Source organism: Cebus imitator, unplaced genomic scaffold (genome assembly GCF_001604975.1).
Source record: "Cebus imitator isolate Cc_AM_T3 unplaced genomic scaffold, Cebus_imitator-1.0 Scaffold950, whole genome shotgun sequence".
Classification (NCBI taxonomy): Eukaryota; Metazoa; Chordata; class Mammalia; order Primates; family Cebidae; genus Cebus; species Cebus imitator.
Window position 1 is genome coordinate 76,528 of NW_016108265.1, and position 24,982 is coordinate 101,509.

Below are 24,982 nucleotides of genomic sequence, written 5' to 3' on the forward strand. Positions count from 1 at the left end.
AACAACCACAAAAACCCACCCTAAAAAAGTAGCTTACATTTGTGGCCATGCTAAAAATGGAGCTTAAGTGTACATAACTGTGAAATAAAAAGACATGGAGACAATTCCAGCAATCAGTCAGGCTTGGCCAAAGCACAACACTTTTGGCAGTGGCCTGGAACAAATGTGGAATGCATTGCCCATTTCAATCAAAGTCCAAATGCCTATGATTTCTTTTTTTCCATTTTAAGTTCACTATACTTCTATGGGCTTTTTGTTTTGAAGCCTCTTAACAAATATTTAATCTCTGGAAAATATTTCATGTGAAAATACCCCCATATATGTGTGATTTATGTAAATGACAAAGTTGTTTTTGTATCAAGTCTCTCATTGCAAATGACAACTTTTATCAATTGCCCAGTTTACAAAATGCTGTCATTTGCGTTCTCTCATTAAAAACCCTATGAGGAAGGGTAAGTTTTATTCCCCATTTCATTAAGTTTTAAAGCTTTGAAAAGCAAAAGCAGTAACAGTACAAGGGTTTTGAGCCTCATTGTTCTCAAATGAAAATTAGGATAAGATGTATCTCATCAGGGTTTGCATGTGTTGTATTGCTTTATATATGCAGAATGACTAATGCATCCGATACACAGTAAGCATTCAGAAAGTGGCTGCCATTGTTGTGGCACTGGACTCTGTTGTCTTAGACTAGATTCCAGCAGTGTGTTAATGCAGTATCTCAGTGATCAAGAAACTTGAGTCTTTTTTTCTTCATCACTTAGTACCAGCTATACTAAACTGACAGCTGTCACCCTTCTGTTTTTCGCTCGTTTATAAGATACCTATCTTTTGTACATTCTGCATTCTTACAGACTTCTCAAAGACAAAAATTATTTATCTCCCAAAAGCTTTGAACAAATCTGAGACTCTCAAAATATTATCGGCTGACTCAGGCTGATTTTTGAATTCAAAGTCCTTTCACGGCCAAGTCTGCTTGCTGCTGAAAGGAAATCTTAATTTCAGGCAAATGGCAAATTGCTTTAGTATTTCAATTTCGTTAAAGGATTTGCTTTGTTTACATACTTTATGAATAAAGATTGCTAAATACCGCACAATAATATGATGAATAATTCTTAAGGATACAGTCAAAGGAACTTACAATTCCCAAGGGACCTAGGGTCATTTGGGGGTTTGTTTTGTTTAACAAAATTTAGGGACTGGCCAACATGAATCTGGTGTATCAAGGGAGAGAGATGTCTGTGTTTGTGCTCCTCCTCTTCACAAGGCAACCCTATCATGCACCTTTTATGGAGACCATAGCATCCTGTGATCCACAGAAGACCCAAGTTCCAAGGGATACAACTAGGAAGTCCTTGCAAAGAAACGCTTATGTGTATCTATTCCCATAGCTTAGTCTACAGTTAAATAGACTACAGAGTAAAACAGTAGTTCTCAAACATCAGTGGGCACATGAGTCACCTAGGGGAGTTACAAATTCTGACCTGAATCTCCTCAAAAATTGATTCCATACCTAGAGTAGAAAAGAAATCTGCAGATTAACACTTTCACCACTGCCACCCTATCATGTGATTCTGACATAAGTAGTTCAAGCCCCACAGTGAGGAAAATGGCCTAAGTCCAGGGTTATACTCGGGGTTGGGATAACAGAAAATAAAACAGAATCTTGCAACTTCTTAGCCCCAGGAAGTAGCTGAGACATCTTTAAGAAACAGGCTCCTTGTTTTTCGAATTAGCCTTTGTTTACCATATACCACTTTCTTGCATGTCTATTAACAATCTGCCAAGTTATCTGTACTAGTTTGGAGATTTTTAAAGACAACCATCTTTTTTATTAACTTAATGCTTAATGAAACATTTGACAAGCTGTTCAGAAAGTAGAACTAGGAAATTATTTTTCTTTCCTTAATCTACTTCTGGAACATGTTTTCTTTCCTCAACCTACTTTCTGGAACATTCACTGTCATAATTTCAAAATAGAATCAAAAGGGATGTCAATATAAAAGGGGAATGTTGCCTCCTATTCCTGAGGAATATATTACAAGTATTTTTTTTATTTCCCCTCAACAGTTATGAATTCCAGGTGAAACCCAAAAACCCACTTGGCGAAGGCCCAGTCAGCAACACAGTGGCATTCAGTACTGAATCAGGTAATTACATCAACAGTAATTCCCAGACAGGATGTAAAAGGGCCACAGCGGAGCAATGTTTTGCATAGGAAGCTTGTTTGAAACCCAGCTAAACACTACATATACTGTTTCTCGAATTTTTGGAAACCCATTTGTAGGAAAAAGCAAATTGATGAAGGTTTAGAGAAACACCACGTATGGTTTCTCCTCACTTAAAGACACATCAATTTAATTTAAAAAGCATAGTCAAGCTATACTCTTCCAAAAAGCTACTGAACGATTACTCCCCTTTATGCCTAGAATCAAAATATCAGTGAGGGAACCAGAAAGGGAACCCCAAGATAGTTTAGTAACAGCTGTGAAATTTTCTAATTAGACCTTACAAGCTGCAATTCCTTAATGAGATACATCTGCACATACAGCATTAATATTTGCATAATTTTTATACCAACTGTGGTTCATGGCATCTTGGTGACTTTTACCATGAAGTTTTTTTTATCAAACTAAAAGCAGCAGCTTTTGAAATTCAAGTGAAGGCTGGAACAGTGACAAAGGTTCCTAACTACTCAAATTACATGGAACAGATCCAGCTGAATACCTACCAAGTAGATTATCAAATCAAGAACCGTTTGCAAAACAAAAAAACTTTCAAATTCAATCCTTAGCAAAAATGTACAATTTTGCAAATAAAATTTCTTAACAACTGTAAGCACCCACAGTCTTCGCCACGCCACATGGTATGTTGGGGGTTTATCTAGTAAGGTCTGACTTTTGTATTTATTTCTCCTCAGCGGACCCAAGAGTGAGCGAGCCAGTTTCTGGTAAGTACCTGTCTCAATGAAAACACAACTACATGTTTTTCTAAACTTACTCAAATGAACAGACCTGACAGAATCTGAATCATGATTTCATGTTTTTCCACTTAGTCTTCTTAGAATACCAAACAGGTGTGAATGTTTGCCTACACATTGTACAACACTGAGGACCCATGATGTTCTGGGAACAAGTTGGACATTCTGAAATTTGCTTTCACTCATGCACAGGGTTATTACTGTTTAATAAGACAGCCAGTGTAATCCCAGCACTCTGAGAGGCTGAGGCAGGAGAACTGCTTGAGCCCAGGAGTTGGAGACAAGCCTAGGCAACGTAGTGAGACTCCCTCTCTCCAAAAAATCTAAAAATAAAAAATCAGTTAGGCAGGTGCACACCTATAGTCCTAGCTACTTGGGAGGCTGAGGTGGGATCACTGCTTGAGCTCAGGAGGTTAATGCTACAGTGAGCCATGATCCAGCTTGGGCAACAGAGTGAGATCCTGTCTCAAAAAATAATAATAAGATACAACACTCTCATTTCCACTTTTAATAACAAGTCATATTAAAGCAGTTGTCTAAATTTTATAACATGCTACAAAAAAGAAACCTAAATTTGCTCCTAAAGGACGCTGTCTACATCTAGCTCTACAGAAATCATTCAGCATCTAAACACCTTAACATGCTGCTCTCAGATTTATCTACTGACTTTATGTGTTTAAATCCTTCTAATATTTTTGGCTCCAATATTTATCATGGGCTGGGGGGGAGGTATCAGCAAGTTGACAAATTTTGCAAACTGTTTTCTTAAAGCCTAAACTCAAACCGTCTGTTTTCCGTATGTAGCAGGAAGAGATGCCATATGGACTGAAAGACCCTTTAATTCAGACTCTTACTCAGAGTGTAAGGGCAAACAATATGTCAAAAGGACATGGTATAAGAAATTTGTAGGAGTGCAGCTGTGCAACTCGCTCAGATACAAGATTTACTTGAGTGACTCCCTCACAGGTAAGCCGGGCCCCCAGCTCTGTTTTCAGTCCTTGACTTATGGGAATGTTTTGTGGCATTGTACAATTTGGCCTTTTCTTAAGAGTTCCAGGCACTAACACAAGTGTTCCTCTGAGCAAAATGTTACTGAAATGGTTATCATTCCTAGAAAACAAGAATTTAAGGAATGTTTTTAGAAGGTAAGTAATAAAAATGGAATTATAAAACGGCGCCATTGTGGCAAACTGGAATGTACATTCACCAACCATGATCAAGCTCCATTTTGTTACAACCATCCAGGATAAAAAGCCTATTGACAATGAAGTGACTAACAATAATCATGGAATTAATATAGTATCTTCAAGATGCTGTAAGAGCTACAACCCCTTGCTCCATACCCAATAGGTTATAATTTTCTATATTCAGAGTAAAAATTTTTAATAGGCTGGCCCAATATAAAAAAGTAGATATTTTTTCAGTCATTCAACTGTTCTAAGTGCTGAACACAGAGCAGCATAAAAGGTATTTCCTGCTTTCCCACAGCTTACCTCTCCTTCATTTCCTTAGTAAGGAGAGACAGACAATACATAAGTGAAAATTTATAGAGGTACTTTGAAGAACATTTTGAAAAAGGTGAAGAAGGCCTCTCTAAAAAGTTAGCACTAACAAAGAACACTGAGAAGGAGCTAACCACACAAAGGTCTAGAGGAAAGGGAAAGTGCAAAGACCTAAGGCAGAATACCCCTGGCCAGTTCCACCAGTATGGCCCAGACTTAGTAAGTGAAGGGGCAGGCAGGTGTGAAATCATGTGGACCTTTGAAATCAGGTAAGGACTTTGGATTCTATTCTGAATATAATGGGAGACTCCTGGAGAAATTTATGGAGAAAATAAACATTATCTGGCATGCATTTTTAAAAGATCAATCATCTCTGAGAAGGGGAGGGGAGGAAGAATACAGGAAGGCAAGAGACCAACGCTGGTTTGAACAAGGATAACAGGGAATGGGGGGAGAAAGTACAAAAACAGTAATGAAGATTATTTCAGAATTGTCACATATCAAAGTAAGAAACCCTTTTCACTTCTGGTTCTTCAGGAAAATTTTATAACATAGGTGATCAGAGGGGCCATGGAGAAGATCACTGCCAGTTTGTGGATTCATTTTTAGATGGACGCACTGGGCAGCAACTCACCTCTGACCAGTTACCAATCAAAGAAGGTATGTTTTCTGATCCTCCTCATAAGCAACAGAGTTTTACAGATTAACCCAGAAAGAAATCAAGCTGATGAAACCAATCAATTTAAAAAGAATTCTATAGTACTCTACTGCTCTACACATCTGGCTAGGAAAAAATGAAGACTTTAATATGTTTCTCAGCTTAGAGACTTAGCGCCAAGACAAATTATACAGACATAATATAAATACATCCTACTTCAAGAAAATCTAAATTTGCAAAAACAGATATAAAAAAGCAGTTTCCCAAACTTGAATCATTAATGTATTAATGTTATGGGTTTTGTCATATTGAACACACTTCCATTATTTTTATCTCCTTAAATAAATTTTTTAAACTGCTACTATAAATGGAAAAAAAAATAGTACATACCTTACAAATAACTGTATAAATATAATTAAAATAGAATAAATTCTGTGGAAAATAAATAACCTCTGTCAATTGCTAAAGACCCATTAGCACCAAGCTGTGTAATGAGCACTGAATAAGACTAAAAATTAATCCTTGTCTAAGCAGTGCAGAAGTGGGTAAATTAATTGTTCATATTAGTCAGGAATCACCAGGAGGTTCTCTAAATAACATTTGATTAATTTTTCAGTAACACATTTTGTTCACTGGACTTAAAAATACCAACAATAAAAAAAGATGACCTACTAAGTTCTGTGAACACATTAATGGGCAGTGAAACTGTCACTACCAACCATCCCCTCCTAACTCGACATGGCAAATGTCAACAACTTTTCAGGTGCCCATTTTAGCCAACCAAGATGACGCCTCAGGAGACAACACGAGAGCTTCTTGCTCTCAGTTTTCTAAATTACTTTGCTTCGCTCAGATTAGCCTTCAGCTATTCCACATCCTTCAATCTATCAGCTATGAGGGCAAAAATGTAATATAGCAGCTGTTAAAATAAAACTATTTTCTCTCTCAGGCTATTTCAGAGCAGTTCGCCAGGAACCTGTCCAATTTGGAGAAATAGGTGGTCATACTCAAATCAATTATGTTCAGTGGTATGAATGCGGGACTACAATTCCTGGAAAATGGTAGATGCTGCACCAAGTTACCTTCTGTTTCATCACGGCAAACAAAATCATTGAAAACACTATGTCACATTCATTTAAAGCTATTTTGTTTACTATGTATAAAATTCTACAATCTAATAGCAATACTAGATGTTTATTATTAGAAAAGATTGCTAAGAGTATTTATCAGGTTTTACAAAGTCATTTTAAGAAAGCAAGATATTGATGTTAACAGAATAATGTTTTTGGGGAAGCTGGCTCCCTATACATGGTATTTTAAGAGATCGTTTGTATATTATTTATCACACTGTTGTAATGATGTTTTGAGATACTTTTATAACAAAATTAACATCAAAAAAGTTACATACTTTAAAAAAAAATATTTACTTTTATTGATGTGTATGCTTCCTATTGATGAATTAATTCCATAAATCTCTACTTAGTTTAACTTATTGGATCAAATTATCTTCAGCATATCTATCTGGGGAAAAAAGGTCCGAATATTCACATTTATATTTAAACTTCAATTTTTAAAGCAATAGCTGAATAGCTTTTCAGAGGAGTTTAAATAAATATATTAGCATGAATGTGTAACTATATTTCCTTTAAACATCCGCAAATCATTGAAAAGACTGAATCAGTAAATTTCATTACAGCTAAAAATGGAGTCTAATATATTGTTTCAAAAGATAGATACACTTTTACCCATCATAAAAGTTACGGTATCCGAGTATACTTTGTCAAGCTATCCCTTTACCCACTTGTCTTCATATTGTTTTTATGACTCTAATGAAGGTGTATGTAGAGACTGAATGTGAAGTCTGAGCACGAAAAGGTAATGCATGATGCGATCTCCAACCACTTTACAGGATATTTACTATGCATTTATATGTAAGACCTCTATAAATGAATGTATCGGAGAATGCTTTTGTAACTTGAATTCAATCCGTAATGAAAATATGACTCATTTCTATTAAAAAGGTATTTTCCTTCAGGCAGGGAATGAGAATCCTTGCTGCACTGTTGCCGTCATTCTGAAAGGACCTTTCCCTGTGCTTACCTTGCAACATGCTTCAATCTTCTCAATGCTACATTTTGTATTTTTCAAACAAGTATAAATTCTGCAATAAAGAGATGTAGTTTTTTTTAAGATGAGTTTTTATTTTTATTTCTGAATGGTTCATCAGTATAGTAACTATACCTTTTATCTCAGAAGGAAAATCACAAAGTTATCCAGGCTCTACCAAACCCCACTTATATCATCTGTTGTTTGTTTATCTCCTAAATTAACCTTTCATCATACCAAGTAATAAAGTTTATTTTAAACCAATGATTACCAAATGCATTTTTTTTTCAAAGGAAGGACAAAAATCAAATGGCAATCTTTCTCTGAATAGAAATCTGTAAGTTAAAATGTTTATACTTCAAACACCAATAAGGATTTCTAAAAAATTGTTCTTTTTTCATGTTAATGACTAAATTAAATTTCAAGACCACTAATGGATTCAATCATCTTTATTAACCTATCAGTGTTACATTTTATACATAATATCTAGTTGTATTCTCAAAGGGCTCTACTTTAGTACATCATGTTAATAGTAAAAAGCCAAGTAAGATGGCTAAACCTCACCCTAGCATTTTAATATCCTCTGGACAAGGGAAGCTAGAAAGTCAATCAATCACTTTATACACATAAGAGTAGTGTTCCAAAGTAACTAAGAAGCTGCTACATTTTTAAGCAGGGAGGAAAAAACTTTCATTTTGGTTTTTGTGGTCCAGCAAATTATACTTCCAGTTAACAGCAACAATGATATCATAAAAAATGCTCTGCTTTTTAAATTTCTGAACTTCAATACAAATTAAAATAGTATTGGAGTCTTTTGGGAGGCCGATAGCTAGCAGCTACGTTAATTGGTATAGATGAGCCTCCTTATCGATAACCAGGTCCAGGCTGGGTATAGCCCTGACCAAAGGGAGGACGGTTACGTGCATAAGGGTTAGGCCCGCTTGGAGGAGCCGTCATGGTACTTCCAGGAAGTGAAGTAAAACCTGGTCTTGGTTGATAGGCCCCAGGTTGGCTTGGAGCTATTCCAGGTTGAGAGGCAGGGGCCACTGTATAATTAGTAGGCTGAGAGGTTTGGGCAGTGTAAGTTTGTGCAGGATAATTGCTCGCCTGGTACTGCTGTGGTGGCTGAGCAGGCAGTTGTTGAGGCTGACCAGAAAAGGCAGGAGCTGGTGCCTGCGAAGTTGGTTGCTGGCCATATCCCTGGAATTGCTGAGGTTGTTGGGGTCCAGTCTGCTGACTATAGCTTACTGAAAAGGCAAAACAAATAACATGTATCTTATCTTTTAGTAAAGCTTTTCCAGAGAATTAGTCTTACTGTTATGGACTAAAAATGGTGAGAAATTTAACAAATATTTATGTAACAAGCAGAGTGGTAGATTCCATCATCACATAATATTTCAAGACCAGGAAGTTATGAGAGATATTTTCTACAATTTTTTAAACCCTCTGAGACATAATCCCTGTGAGCAAATTCCTGCTATAGCATAATTCCTAGACCAGAAGCTCAAATGATAAATGAAAGATTATACTTTCTAGGAAGACCAAAAATGGGAAAGCTAAATAGTCATTAACCAGGTTTTGGGGTGGGAGGGGCTACTTAACAACATCAAATAAAAACACATTGCAGAGAATGAACATTTTTATATGAAATACTATAAATCTTATTGTACTAATTAGGTGCTTTAAATTTTGCTCACTCTATAAAAACTAAGCCATTTAAGAATAAATACAAAGTACTGTTTTCACAATCCTTAAAATCTTTTCTTTTAGATTTGGTATCTGATGCTTTTTGCCTTTACAATATTTTGACTTAGCAGTATAGCACAGCACATAAAAGTATACCATATTGCCCCAAAAAAAGCAACATCTATATTCATTATTTACTAGGATGTAATTTTTTTTTTTTTTTTTACAAAGAAAGTCTGCTTCACTGAAAACTTTTATCTCTACCATGAAACACACCTGCAGCTACTTGCAATGAAACCTCTCCATTGACTGGAATCCTGTCAGCATTAAATACCAGATACATAAGAAAATTATTAAAATATGTACAACCCTGCATTAAAAAAAAAAAAAGGATTGAATGAATTTGAGTATATTCTGAACTCACCTTGAACCTGGGTTCAAAATTTACTCATGAAAGAAACCTTTATGACATAGTCCATGAACAAAACTGGAAAAGGTCAGAGGGAAACTGGCAAACCAACAACAGTGTCAAAGAGGGTCCAGTGTTACCACCACCACTCAGTCTCCAAGCAGAGTATTTAGTTGACTATTTCCATATCTCTCAATCAAATTCAAGTTAATAGACTAGTAGGATCAGAAATACAAAGATAATTTGAAAAAACTAAATTTTACTCAGAGTGAAGACCCTGACTACATTTATTAAGAGCAAGCTTAGTTCTTAATAAGTAAATCAAGTATCTTTAATGCATTTAACTCATGGTAACATTTAAATACTGAACTAAATTCATAAAAAATTCTGAATGTCATACAGTATGTCCTATCCTCTACATAAAACTTAAATTTTCACTATAAAGTTTTGAAGAAACATTGTTTCAGCTTTATACTGAAAATGCCTATTCATTTTAAGACTGTGAAAAAAAAAAGTCCCTTTTCATCCTGGCAACTGAAATCTCAACCTTTTTTTAACTGGGCCTGGAGGTAATCCGATCCCTAATTATTGCTTAAGGGTGGGAATAACCCTACAGGCTGAAGATTTCATTAGCGGCCCACCAGTCTCTTGAACATAATGTGGCAATGCTCCTATCGTGTGTATAGTCTCCCTTCTATCCCTCCAAAATAATAAGTAACTTAGGTGAAGAACATCAGAAATAGCAAAAAAAAAAAAATGGAAATATGGAAATTATGTGGGGTTTTTTGAATACATACAACATCTAACCTTTTAAGGAAGAAGTCTGCCAACTCTGGTCTAGGTTGGGAGAATGCAGAATGATAAAGGGAAATACTGAACTGACCCAGCTCCCTCCAGTGAATGGCTGTATGTGCTTTAACAAATCACAATTTCTTTGAAACCTAGTTGCCTAACCTATAAAATGCAAAAGCCTGAGTCCCACACCCAATCAAATGAAATTCAAAATCTCTGGGAATGAGGCCCAGCTACACAAAGCTCCCCCAGGTGATTCTAAAGCATAGTAAGGGCCGAAATCCCCTGAGATTAAATGACAACTGTATCTCTTCAGCTCTGCTATCCTTTCTATAAATCACATAATTTATAACAGGGATTTTTTTAAGAACTGCAACCTAAAAACAACCTTCCTCCTAATATGATCCAAACTTAAGTTCTATGTATTTTATACAATTAAAAATAAGTCGCTACAGGTTAGTCACTCTACAGCAAATATAAATAAAATTAATGACAGAATGTTATGATCTAGGTCAGGAGTCAGCACACTTTTCTGTAAAGTGCCAGATAGTAAATATTTTAGGCTTTGTGGGCCACATGGTCTCTGCCATTCTAGTGCCCACGTAGCAACAGAGAACATAAAAATAAGTGTTCTAATAAAACTTTATTCAAAAAAAAACAGGCAACAGTCCAGATTTGGCCTGTGGGCTGTACTTGGCTGACCCCTGCTCTAGCTGATACCACAAAACTCCATAAAATAGAAGTTAGACAAGACTCAACTTGCATAAATTATTTTTAATTACAGTTGAAACTCTTATATTTAAATCTTTGGCTGTAAAACAAGAGTTGGACACAACAAACTCTCTGACATAAATGTAAAAAATACTGGAATCACAGCCAAAGATACATTAATAAGATTTATCAAAAATACATATATTTCAGTGGACAGATGGTAAAATAGAAACAAAATACCCAGGATGCTTATTTAAAACAGCTAAACAAAGTTCTTAATTGCCTGAATTACATTTTATACAATTTTATGGCCTGTATCTGGTATTCTCACATACTTGCAAGAGATTTTAAAACCTAAGTAGCTTAATTTAGCTCTTAAGATCACCTTTCCATTTATGAATAAAGTGTTCATATTTCTACAGGTACTAAGAGTATGCTAGAATTATGTGTTACACGGAAGTGGAGGGGAGGGGGGAACCTTGCACTAAGTCGCCTAAGACGTAAGCTTATCATATTAGTAAGAGACAGCTTTGTATTAAAAACTTTTGACACTACAGGTTACTGCAGAATCATCTACTTTAAGTTTTATTTGCCCACCAGAAAACTGAAATGTTGATTTATAATAGATGTTAATGTAATTCCCCTAATAAAAACGTAATACCTATTATGTCAATGTACTACAAATCAAGGAATTAAGAAGAGCTTAAAGTTTAATGAGTATAGGAACAAGCAAAAAACCATAAGCCAACTCCCTTTCAACACCTGCTCACCTGAATACTGAATACCATACTGTTGAGGCTGCTGAGGTGGAGCCTGCGGCTGCTGCGCACCATAACCGGCCTGTTGCTGGTACTGTTGGTACATCTGACCTAAAACACACACACACACACACACACACACAGACACACACACGAAAAAAACAGGCATGTTTAATGTAGCAAAGAGAAATATTTTAAAGGCGCATATACATCCTCTCTCCATCTAAGCAGTGTAACAATATACAAGAAAGTATTTGTTCACTTTTAAATGTCTATGAAGAAAATGAACCATTTAAGAAGTGTGACTGCTCTGCTGTGGATTAACTGCAGAGAACTAACTGGCAACAAACATTAAGTGTAACAACAGTGGCTACCATTTCATAAAGTCTAGAAAAACAAATGTTTTCAAACCCAGCTGCCAACAGATAAGTAACGCTAATATTCATTAAAAGCCAAGTGAGCTGAAAATCAACAAATAAAAATGAAAAAAAGGACAAATACCATTAACATCATCTAAGTCTTTCCTAAAGCACTGTATTTGCCCTCTAAAGGTTTGGACCTCTATTACCATATGAAAGAACTTTTTTGTAGCAAGGAACTACATGACATCTTTTGTTCCAGAGCTGAAAGACACCTTTGGAATTTGTCAAGTTTGATTTTGTATGAACATCCAACATCTTCAACCAATAATGTGGACTCTAATTAAGCCTAAATGGTTCTTCATTGCACTATTTAACAATGGTAGACCTTTTTAACACTGGGGATGTGTTCTTGAACATGAGAGTCCTATCTGTCCTATTTGGGGTCAAAAACCACAGTTCCTATGAAGAAACCTTTTGGACACTTATTTCCTATTATTTTATTTTACTTTTTATTTTTCTGTCCTCACAAACTGTTCCCATACATGTGATTTTCAAACAAAGATTTATTGATTTATGTCTTTATCAGGAATATGATCAAGGGGAATAAATACGTATAGCATATAACAGTGAACTCTTAATTCTTCAAAATTAAAAGGTTTAACTCCTCAATTAAAAAAAAAATAAGCAAACAGGCAATGCATACATTAAAAAAAAGTTCAACCAAATTAGTATTCCCTATCTCAGATACAGAAAAATTAAGCAACTTACCTGCAGTCGATAGCTAAGAACAGAACCATCAAGAGCTAAGAACCATCACTGGATCCCAGGCATAACTCCAAAGCTTTAGTTTACAAAGTAGTTTTGCATATACTATCCCATGAACAAAATAACACTAATATTAACTTGGGCATCATCAAACAAGGCTGAGATTAAGGCTCCATGTGGTAGTAGACTGTGGTAGACTGTGGTCATCAATGAGTAAGAAACTCCTGGTAAAAAATGTAGTTAATTGCCCTCAATAAAAACTGATAGGGTACAACTCTTCTTAAAGCTGTTCTTTTTGGCATGTTTTCACAAACTTCTACAAATTGATTTTGAAAATATCACTAGAGTTAAAAATTTCAGAGGTTTATTACTACCTCTACACAATATTCCTTTTACAGCAGATCCTCAAATAACATCTTTTGTTTCACATTGTTTTGTTAAAACACTGATAAGGAAAAAAAAAATATTCCCAGCTTAGGTTACTGTTCCGTGTGGAGTTTGCACATTCTCCCCAAGTCCGTGTGGGTTGGCTTTGGGTACTCCAATTTCCTCCCATATCCCAAAGATGTGTATGTTAGGTTAATTAGCATGTCTAAGTGATCTCAGTCTGCTGACTGTGGGTGTGTGTGTGGTTGCAAGTGCACCCTGTGATGGAATAGCATCCTGTCAGGTTGGTCCCCACTTTGCTACTGAGCTGCCAGGATAGATTTCAGCCACCCACAGCCCTGAACTGGAATAACTACGTGTATCATCTTATTTGTTTTTATTAATCTTTCTTAAATATATCTATAGCTCACATTTGTTTTTAGTCTTTATCTAAAAGTCCAGGGGTATTTTTGTGATCAGGAATATGCTGTAGGAACTCAACTTACTCTTATCAATTAGCCTATAGAACTGATTTCCTCCTCATACATCGTCTCACTTAAAGTTACAGTTTCTAAGAAACTATCAACAATATTAAGTGAGGATTTACAGTACTTACTTTAAACCCACCTCATTCAAGTCCAAATGGGACTGTCACAGTATTCTGAAAATTAATTAAGAAGTCTAATTGTTTAAAAAAAGAAAAAGGAACTTCTTCACATACTTGAGAGATCTATAGGATACATGAAGAAAGCAAGGTGCAGAGATTGTTTATAATAAGCAATGTTTGTTTGTTTTTTTGTGACGGAGCTTCGCTCTTGTTACCCAGGCTGGAGTGCAATGGCGCAATCTCGGCTCACCGCAACCTCCACCTCCTGGGTTCAGGCAATTCTCCTGCCTCAGCCTCCTGACTTGCTGGGATTACAGGCACGCGCCACCATGCCCAGCTGATTTTTTGTATTTTTAGTAGAGACGGGGTTTCACCATGTTGACCACGATGGTCTCGATCTCTTGACCTCGTGATCCACCCGCCTCGGCCTCCCAAAGTGCTGGGATTACAGGCGTGAGCCACCGCGCCCAGCCAGCAATGTTTTGAGTAATAAAAAATACAGTCATGCATTGCTTAATGACAACAGTAGGTTCTGAAAAATGTGTCACTGTGCAAGTATCACACAGTACACTTACACAAACCTAGATATCACAGCCTACTATATAGCTATAGGAATACAACAGACTACAAGCCTGTACAGCATGTTGCTGTACTGAATACTTAGGCAACTGTAACACCATAGTAATTATTTGTGTATCTAAAACATATCAAAACATTAAAAAGGTACAGTGAAAATATGGCAAAAAAAAAAAAGATTAAAAAATGGTACACCTGTCTAGGGCATTTACCATGACTGGAGCTTGTAGGATTAGAAGTTGCTCAGAGTGAGGTACTTGTGTTGAGTAAATGTGAAGGCCTAGCACATTACTGTACACTGCTGAAGATTTATAAACACTATACACTTAGGCTACATTAAATTTATTTTTTTAAATTCCATTTCTTCAATAATGAATTAACCTTAGCTTACTATAATTTTTTACTTTATAAATTTAACTCTTTAACAGTTTAGCTTAAAACACATTGTACTAATATACAAAAATAATTATTCTTTATATCCTTATTCTATGTTTTCTTTTTTTAATTTTAAATTTTCTTTTGCTCTTTAAACTTTTAGAAAAAAATTATAACACAAACATACACATCAGCTGAGGCCTATACAGCATCAGGATCATCAATATCACTGTTTTTCACCTCTATAACCTGTCCCACTGGAAGATCTTCAGGGTCAAGAACATCATGGAGCTTTCATCTCCTATGATAACAATGCCTTCTGGAATAACTTCTGAAGGACCTACCTGAGCCTGGTTCTACAGCTTTGTTTTTTTAAATAAGTAGGAGTACCCTCTAAAATAATGATTTAAAAGTATACTATAGTAAATACACAAATGAGTAACAGACTCATTTATTATCAAGTAGTAGACACTACACATAATTATGTGAGCTACACTTTTATATGACTGGCAGTAAGTCTGTTTATACCAGAATCACCACAGACACGTAAGTAATGCTTTGTGCTACAATTATGATGACTACACATCACTAGGCAATAGAGATTTTTCAGCTCCATTATAATCTTATGAGACCACCATCATATATGCAGCCCACCGTTGACTGAAACGTTGTCATACAGTGCACAACTATATATAAGCTATATTTTATGTGTATTTTCAAAAATAATGAAAGAATAAAAAATTATAAAAAATATTATCTAAGGGGAAAAAGAAAACAGAATGAAGCAAGGAGTAATGGTAAAACTTATGGAATGTATTTATTACAGAGAATAGCCAGCCTCTTTGACCCTCAATGGCTTCTGCACATGTACAGCATTTATGACGTCCAAATGGTAAAGAACTGAATCCTCCAGCTCTGGTTAAGCTTCAGATGACTATAACCCCAGTAATCATTTTTAATTCCAACCCAGTGAGAGATTCTGAGCCAAAATCCCCCAACTAAACCATTCCTGGATATCTGACTGTCTAAAACTATATGAGATAATAAACATTTGTTGTCTAAGCATCTATATTTTGGGATAATAGCTTCATAGTAATAAATAATATGCATAGTTTTGATTTGGGGAACATGTAAGGGATGACAGCTATCAGAAAAAAGGACTCAAGACACGTTAATGAAAAGCAAAGTATGAACCCTGTTAGGCTCCTGATTTGAACAAATCAATTGTAACAAACTAATCTTGAAACAATTCGGGAAATTCAAATACAGACTAGTACACATTGCCATTAAGCATCACTGTTGAGGTTGCAGTGAGCCGTAATCACGCCAGTGCACTCCAACCTGGGCAACAGAGTGAGACCCTGTCTCAATTAAAAATAAAAAAGAGTCACTGTTAAATAATGGCATGGTGGTTATATTAAAAAGATTATCAGTTAGACATACATACTGAAATAGCTGAGTATAAGCTGTTCATAATTTGATTTAAACTACTCCAGCAAATTAAAAGGGGTGCAGTGGGGAAAATGATTAAAAAAAAAAGAATGCCAAAATATTGGCAAGTGTTGAAGCTGCACGATGTCTACATGAGGAGTTGATTATTCTGTCTTGTTTCGACATTTATAAAAAAGTCTGCTCAGCTTTTCATTATACTGGCATATGATTTACAGATTTTAATTACATGCTTTTTCATGTTTTTAGTTTGTCAAACTGCAGTATCTACTGATCTCTGAAGATTTCTAGGCTTCTTCTCCTTACCACATATGTTTTTGACAATGTCACATAGTTTTCCAATAACAGGCACTGGCTTCATATGAAGAAGGGTAACATTCTCCCTTTTGGTTTTTTTAATGATGCTCAGTATCTTGTTGATTCTTTTAACTGAACAATGTATTAACACTACATTTCTTCAGAATAAAATTCAAAGTTCCAAGGTTCCTTTTATGGGAGTTAAGTAACAACTCAGAATTCTTCATTTTAATTTGGACTATTACGCATTATAAGAGATTGCTATGTTAATAAATTATAAGTAATACATTTTATGTTGGTAATTCTGCTCAAATTATTGAGCAAATTGATCTAAATAACTGGCAACATCAGAGACTCATTATACATCAAAATGTATTTATTAAAGTACCCTATAATTCATGCTGGGAATCCATAAATAATATTTATCTAAAGCTGTGCTCTTAAAATAGTCACTAGCCACATAGTCACTAGCCACATGTGGCTACTGAGCACCTAAAATGTGGCTTGTCTGTATTGTGGTATGTTGTTTGTGTTTAAAGTGTTCCAAATCAGTGTCACATCCCAGATTTCCAATACACCGTACCAAAATAATTAACTTATATTGGATATATTAGGATAAATAAAATTAATTTTACCTTTTCTTAAACATTTTTCTAATGCAGCTAAATATAAAATTTTAAATTAAATGTGGCCTCTAATTCTTTTGTACAGCACTAGACTTAGATCGGTTATTAAGTGTTTAAATGATGTCACTTATTAATTGTACAATTTTCATACTGTATGTTTTAATTAAGCTAACTGTTAACAATTGTACCAAGGCATACAATACTACTCTAAAGGCATTAAATGCATATAAACAGTGTTAATCTACTATCTCTGGAAAAAGAAACTTGGTTGCGGCAGACAGAGGTGGGAGAGAGAATTTTCACTGGATATCCTTTCACATTTTTTAAATTTTACTTATTTGAAAATGCTCAATTAAAACAAACACTTCATAGAATGTTTAGATATTGCTAATAGAGCCTTAATGCCCATTTCCTTATACATAAACAGCAAACATTTGGTACAAGGATCCTTCCAACTGTCATTCTATAACAGTATACACCGCTTAAAATGGGATTTATTTAAAAACAAATCTATAGTTCACCTGATATAGGCATTAAACTCTCATCATACCTATACTCTGCTTCTGTCCGTTTCAGCCCACATCTGCTTTAGTCCTAGTTTGTTCTAGTTTTGGCAGTAGAATTTTGATACGGAGGACGACTAAACTTGGAAAGCCTTAAGCAATAAATTCTTCGCAAACCACTGATTCATCAGCAAAATGTCATCTGCTAGTCCACAATGACTGCTGCTTATCCAACAGACAACTCTGTGGATTTTTTTTTTGGGCGGGGGAGCGGTTTGTTTGTTTTTGAGACAGGTTCTCATTCTGTTGCCCAGGCTGAAATGCAGTGGAGTGATCACAGCTCACTGCAGCCTCCACCTCTTCATTCAACAAGGCAAACAATCCTCCAAAGAAGCTGGAACTATAGGCACATGCCACAGCACCCAGCTAGTTTTTTTTAATCATTTTTTTTTTTTATTTTGTAGGGACAGGGTCTCACTATGTTACCCAACCTATTCTCAAACTCCCGGGTCAAGTTATCCTCCTGCCTCAGCTTCCCTAAAGTGCTGGGATTATAGGCACTTTGTAGGATTATAAGCACATTATAGATGTGAGTCACCACACCTGACCAGACAACTCTGAAAGTATCCACTACAGGATAACAGGATTCTATTCCAAAGTGGTCAGTTCATTTTAGGCTAAGTTTTGTTTGTTTTTGTTTTTTGTAATGTGATTGATAACTTTAATCACTTGCTTCTGGTGGTGAAAATACATTATACAACTATCTGACCCATTAAACAAATGGTTAGAGCACCACCTGGTGTTTGTTTTGAAGTGGAATTGTGGCTTTAAAGGTCCTAACATGCATTGGCAATTCATAGAAATCACATTTCAGTATCTGGGAGGCACCCTAGAGATTGGTAAGTACTTAGTCACATTCTGCAGAACTCCAAGGGTTTCAATGAAGCACCTTAGTGCTACCGTCTGAAGTCTGTTGCCCTTCAATCCCCTATTTTAAATACAGAGCTTTCAAGTTATATTTCATTCAGGACAAAAGACATTCTTTTGAAATCACTGGGTTGGTCCAATTTTCACACTTTACAGTGAAAGAGTATCAAAACCCAGGGAGACTAATTACACATCCAAAGACGGATTATTTAGAGAAGAAAAAGTTTGACTTAAAGTACACTGCTTTTTTTCTATTAATACATATTGCTATATTTACACAATTATAAAAGTCTGTAATCTTACCAAAAAAACCCCACTCTAACTAGTTATCCTTTACCTCTATTTTAGAAATCTTTTTAAATTAGAAAAAGCATGCATAGATGCTGAAGAGAAGAGGGAGATAAAACAACACCTAAGTATAACACAAACTAAAGTGTGAAATCACCAGTCTGAATTTCACTATCCTCCCCAAGGGTCACCACTGACTAACGACTGGTCTTTCACTCTGTATCTATATTCATATAAACACTTTAGGGATTTTTTTCTTTCCAATAAATGGAAACATACCTGACATATTATTCTATTGTTTTTTCACATCAAATCATGTCAGTAAATCAAAACTTTTCCTAGCTGTGTTCAAGGCATGACTAAATACATAAGGTGTTTATAACAATACGGCAATAAACACTTCTACACATGCAGTTTTCCACACATGTGTTCTAAATTCTATTTTACCTTCAATCTGACCTGCTTGTGTCTGAGCTCCTGTATACGGTGGTTGCTGTGGCTGAACTCCTGGTGGGTGAGCTGCTGAGGAGGAGGAAGCAATGCTGTCAGGTGTTCCTGAACGATCTTCTGCAGGAGCACTGGGTGGCCCTGGATAGGTTTAAAAAAAAAAAAAAAAAAAGTCAGTTTAGTATCCAATATAAGGCCTTCTCTCAGCAAGCTCAAGGAATAAGTTTGGTTAAAAGACACTAAAAGTAGTATAGAATAAGTATATAACCACAAATGAGGCTTTTTACAGTTTTTTAAATGTATGTATTTTATTTTTTCCTTTGCTCCAGTCTCTTACTCCAAAGCTACAACTGGAAATCCTTCCTTATAAAGTGTGGAGTACTATATTCCTGAGTCTTAACCTCTCCCTGCAAAAAGACAAAACTCATGTCTGCAATGCCCATATCCCCCCCATTCCAAGCAATGTATTCTGCACATCAGCCAAAATTATCACTTCATTCTTCAAGGGGTCTCCACTGCCCATAAATTAGGTTCAACCCCCTAGTCTGCATTAAGGGTCCAAACACCGTTTCTCACACAATTTCTCTTCTCGCATGCCTCCCTTTCAGCTAAACTAACCCTAACCTTCTCCCCACTCCCATTACATATCTAATATTTTTTTACCTCTATTTCATTTATCACCGTTCTTTCCACTATACCACCTCAAATATTTAATGTAACATTCACGTATTTAAATACATTATTTAAAATCCAATTATAATTCCACACTTCTAGTAAGCCTTCTTGACTCTTGAATAGTTTTTTTTCCAGTAGTGAACTTCAATCTGGTTTACTTTTATTAACCCATACTGACTTCTACCTTGCATTTCTGAACAGCCCCATTTTCCCTCTTAAGACTCTGAGCTCTTTTGGCTGGGCTCCTGATCTTGATTCTTTTTGTCTGCCTCACAAGGCCTAGCCCTCAAATTTACACATGGATTTACACAGATTTATAATTCTTCCAAAACATTAAACACAGAAATGAATGGAGAGAATATATTACAGTTCCAGTGCTGTGACAGTCAAAAAAGATATTCTGAGGACAATGCAGATATGTTTTATTCCTTTAACTTCTTTTTGCTTTGCCAATGCAGAAGAGTGGTTAAAAGCATAGATTTTGCAGCCAGACTACCTAGGTTCAAATCCTAGTGCTGTCACTCACAAGCTGTGTAACTCGCGACATGTTACATAATCTCTGTGCCTCAGTTTCCTCATCTGTACAAAGGATGTACTAATTCCTACTTCATAACGTTATTGTGAGGCTTATGAGTTAACAAGAGCTTATAGCAAGGACTTTAAAAAGGGATTATACAGCAAAAGTTTATAAAAGTGACCACTGCTCAGAAAATTCCATGTAAGTACTTGCTATTATCAGCAGACTAATTTTCCTAAGGACAAACCTTTATCTTCTGCTCTGGTATATCCCCAGAACTTACCACAGTGTTAGGCACACAGTTGACAGCTGACAATCCAAGTATTAATAAGAACCTAAACTAGGATATAATAATGGTAATGCAAGAGAGACTTATTACCAGAATAAAATGGATGATGGTTTCTATCTACCACCACTTTACTTAAATTTATATATATGTTGATAAATACATACACACATTCTTCCTACATTAACTTAGTTATATATATGTAGATAAATACACACATTCTTCCTACAAAAGATACGTTATTAGACTCTCTCTATATATTTATGTTTGACTCCTCTTTCCTCCTGTACATGTAATTTATTACAGTTAAATGTTCATTCCATCTTTGTAATACTTCTTCCCTCCTTCCCATTGCCACATTCGCTATTATAATAAGCCACATTTTACCACATCACACCTGAAGAACTACACAAGTATCCTAGCTATGCATACTGTTTTTCCTAGTACAATTCAACATAGCTATGAGAGAAACGGTCTTCAAATGTGAATCATATTAATATTATTCTAGTGTGGAATATTCAATTAAATCAAAATTTAAAAGTCTGACCTCATCAGATTTTCACACAACTTTAGTAAGTAATTCCATGAAAGTTTCTAAGAAATACAAAATGAATAGACTGAATACTGTATTTCCAACTACTGATAAAGGAAAAGTAAATCGGTCAGATAAACTCTCCCCCAGGTAACAACTAAAAACCTTTATAAAACAGAAGAAACTATTTGAAATAACTGAAAGTCCATCAGAAACCAGAGTTTACCCCAATAAAATTGGAATGGGTAAGAATTAAAAGCCCTGACCTCTGCAGCTCCAACAGCAGAAAACGACAGTGTTAACAGCCTCATGGCTGGACAAGGAGCTGAAGATTTAGGAGGAAAATCCCTGGAGTGAGGGTGCCAATGAAAGGGTAAGACCCAAAATCTAGGTATATATACTCTGCCCAAACCCCCAGCTGACCATAGGGCTGGGAGAGCAGAGGAGGATATCTCAACAAGGCTCAGAGAAAAAGCAGCACCTAGAGCGAGCTGAAAGGACTGAGCAGACGTATCAGCTGCTATACATCATAGGGATAAAGGAGTAGTAGTTTTGAGTATGTGCAAGTTGTCAAAACCAAAATGAAGTCATTAATATTAAAAAATATAAAAACTCTGATAAGGCCATGAAGAGAGGGTCCTTACAAAAACTATCACAAAAGAGTTCAAAAACCACAGCTTATACAAAGTCCATCACAACTTTACAAAAAAAAAAAAAACCCTTCTGTGAGGACATCTGCCCAGAAATGTCTGTCCAACCTCAAACTGACATCACTCTTGCTAATGATCTTTGTGGCCAACAATAATTATTTCAAAAGAATTATGTACTCCCATTTTTTCCTTTAAAAACCTTTGTCTGCCTTTACCTCACTGAATATGCACATAGTTTACAATGGCATACATATTCTCAATGCAATGCCCTATTCCCAAATATCTTTTTCTTTTAGAGAGCCCTTTTCTGTTTGTTATTTATGTCGGCAAGTCCACACAAATCAAGTCCCTGCTAGAGCAACAATATCAGAAAATCCTCAAAATAACAAAAAGAATCCTAAGTCTCTAAAACATGTTAACCAGAATGTCTAGTTTTCAACCAAACACTATAAAACAGGCAAAAAAACAGGAAAATGTGACCCTACTGGGGCTGGGAAATATATGGGGCAGAGAGGAACCAGTCAATAGAAAATGACACCAAATGGGTACAAGTGCTGGATGTTGCAGACAAACATTTTAAAGTAGCTATCCTAAATATTTTTAAAGAATCAAACATAAATACATTCAAATAACTAAAGGAAAATATAGTTTTAATGAATGTAAAATAAAGTTATTTCAACAGAAAAACAGAAAGTATGAAAACTCAATGGAAATTCTAGAGCTGAAAGCACAATTAAATAATTCACCAGAAAGGTTCAACAGCGTATCAGAAATCACAGCGACTTTGAAGAGAGTTCAACAGAAATCACCCAACCTGAAGAAGAGAGACAAGACTGAAGAATGAACCTTAAAAACCCATGAGACAGTATCAAACTCACCAATGTACGTGTTATTAGAATCCAAAAAGAGAAAAAGCAGGAAAAAACAGTGAAGAAATGACAAGTTTGAAAGAATAAAACAATATAGGTACTGTTTTGACGTTAAAAACTTATTTACATAAAAAAGTCTATACTAACACAATTTAACCAGAAAATCTACATTTAATTTTCAATTTCCCTAAGATAAGTCAAATATAATTTGAATACTGCAATGAATCAAATTATACAATATTTCAGATTTTTTAAAACTTTCTAAATTTTACTTTCAAAAATATATTTGAATCAAACACTGGTTATTCTTTAAGGGGGAGGGTGCTACTGATGGGGAGAAGACATAAGAAAGCTTTCTGTCGTGCTGGAAATCATCTACACTTAAATCTAGTTAGTGATTTATGTAAGTGTACACATATGTAAAAATCTGTTGACCAGGACCCTTAACATTTGTGCACTTCACCATATCCAAGTTATTCTTCAATTAAGAACGAAGGAAAGACAAGGAAGAAAAGATTAAGAAAATGAAAGATGTAAAACAGGTAGAAACTAACTTACCTGAAACCTGATCATCCGTTAAGCCAAACGCTGACATAACATTTTTATTGATTTCATCTTGGTTTTTTAAAGGATCAAAAGCTGACATACTTGCTGCCATAACCTGAGTAGACTGTTTTCCAGAAGAATCAGAAGCAGGCTTTTCTTCCCTACCATCCACAGTATCTGTAAGAATAGAGGAATAAACAAAAACTTGTTTCCTTTTTATCTATACTCATTAAGATCTAAAAGTACAAAATAGGGAAATAATGTATGTGTATAATGATAGTCTGGAATGTCACAGGATTATAGATCATTTTACTTCCTTCTTTATACTTTTTAATATTTTTACTTCTAAAATCAGGAGGAAACGGCAACAAGAAACAAAAGATGAACGTCAGCTTTTCCAAAAAAATTATCTACCTCCTTTTGTAAAAAATATTAAGATGAAAAAAACACAAGCTTCATGATAAACATTTTTTTTTTTTTGGAGCCCTATGACCTATATCCTAGTATCAGATACCCACTGGGCACTCTGGAAATAAGAGTTATAGAAACTAAGGCTTCATTTTATAAAAAGATAAGAAACTTAACTAAGGTTATAATCTCAAATTTTACATTTTACTTCTACTGTCTACAGGTCCACTATTAAATTACATGGAAATCAAGCCAACCATAATTAATTCATAAACTTCCAAAAATACCACATTAAAAACATTTTTGAATTTGCTACCTTAAAATATTTATTAAAATACTTGTTAAAATGCTTACAGATGAAATGATGTATATGGGATCTACATCAAAATATAGGGAGAGAGCCAGGTCCAACAGCTCATGCCTGTAGTCCCAGCACTTTGGGAGGCCAAGGTGAGTAGAAGGCTTGAGGCCAGGAGTTCGAGACCAGCCTAGCGAAACCCCATCTCTACTGAAAATACAATAATTAGGCAGGCATGGTGATGCATGCCTATAATCCCAGCTACTCAGGAGGCTGAGGCACAAGAATCACTTGAACCAGGGAGACCAAGGTTGTAGTGAGCTAAGATCTTACCATTGCACTCCTGTCTCACCAAAAAAGAAGGGGCGGAAGTGAGTGTAATATAAATAATATGATACTATGAGCTGGTAATTGTTGAAATTGGATGTGGCGTTACGGGAATCATTATAATGTCTACTTTTGTATATACTTCAACTTTCCCATAATAAAATGTTTAAAACGACAACAGAAAAAAACAAAATGTTAAATATTATGAACAGGTTAAATTTAAAATCATGCTTTTTTAAGGATACTAAGATATTCCATAGGGATTTATACAACTGTCTTGTGAAAGAAAGGGAGTTCAACAATAACCTACATTTTACAAATAGGAATCCAAGTCCAAGATACAAAAGACATCAAAAACAAAACAAAACAAAACAAAACACAAGTAAGTAAAAAGACGGTTGCTAATCATTTAGTCAATTAAGGTACAATGATTACCAATTTTGTTACCAATAAGTAATTGAACATCAGTTCTTGTATCACCCCTGTAATCAACACAAAATTTACCTTCTGAAAAAAATGTAAGTGCTAAATGGAATATTAGGTATCCACAGCATACACTGGCTGCTAGCTCTCATTCATTCCTAACATACCATTACATAAGGCTACCCTCATATTTTCTAAATTTTTGGAAAAAGAAATACACCTTTAAAACATGTCTACCAGTTATCTTTTTTTTTTTTTTTTTTT

At 35.3% G+C, this 24,982-nt stretch overlaps 2 protein-coding genes across 7 annotated transcripts in view; one reads left to right on the forward strand and one right to left on the reverse strand.

Annotated features, from left to right (window-relative positions):
- The window catches only part of LOC108298397 (target of Nesh-SH3-like), an 83,568-nt gene extending 76,061 nt beyond the window's left edge, over positions 1-7,507 (forward strand). The window contains exons 23-27 of the mRNA XM_037735769.1: positions 2,068-2,147; positions 2,918-2,947; positions 3,782-3,943; positions 5,017-5,139; positions 6,087-7,507. Of these exons, the coding sequence (XP_037591697.1) occupies positions 2,068-2,147; positions 2,918-2,947; positions 3,782-3,943; positions 5,017-5,139; positions 6,087-6,202 (511 nt within the window). The 3' untranslated portion in view covers positions 6,203-7,507. The remainder of the gene's footprint in view (positions 1-2,067; positions 2,148-2,917; positions 2,948-3,781; positions 3,944-5,016; positions 5,140-6,086) is intronic.
- A 167-nt stretch (positions 7,508-7,674) lies between these two features.
- TFG (trafficking from ER to golgi regulator) overlaps positions 7,675-24,982 on the reverse strand; it is a 36,226-nt gene continuing 18,918 nt past the window's right edge. The window contains exons 5-9 of one of the 6 annotated variants that reach the window (XM_017521085.2): positions 23,275-23,439; positions 19,200-19,328; positions 11,612-11,710; positions 9,206-9,246; positions 8,108-8,490 (exon numbers count right to left, since the gene is read on the reverse strand). In XM_017521085.2, coding sequence (XP_017376574.1) covers positions 9,212-9,246; positions 11,612-11,710; positions 19,200-19,328; positions 23,275-23,439 — 428 coding nt within the window. In that variant the 3' untranslated portion in view covers positions 8,108-8,490; positions 9,206-9,211. Of the gene's footprint in view, positions 8,491-9,205; positions 9,247-11,611; positions 11,711-19,187; positions 19,329-23,274; positions 23,440-24,982 lie in introns of all 6 variants that reach the window. The other 5 variants (XM_017521084.2, XM_017521081.2, XM_017521082.2 and 2 more) reach the window with 5 other exon arrangements.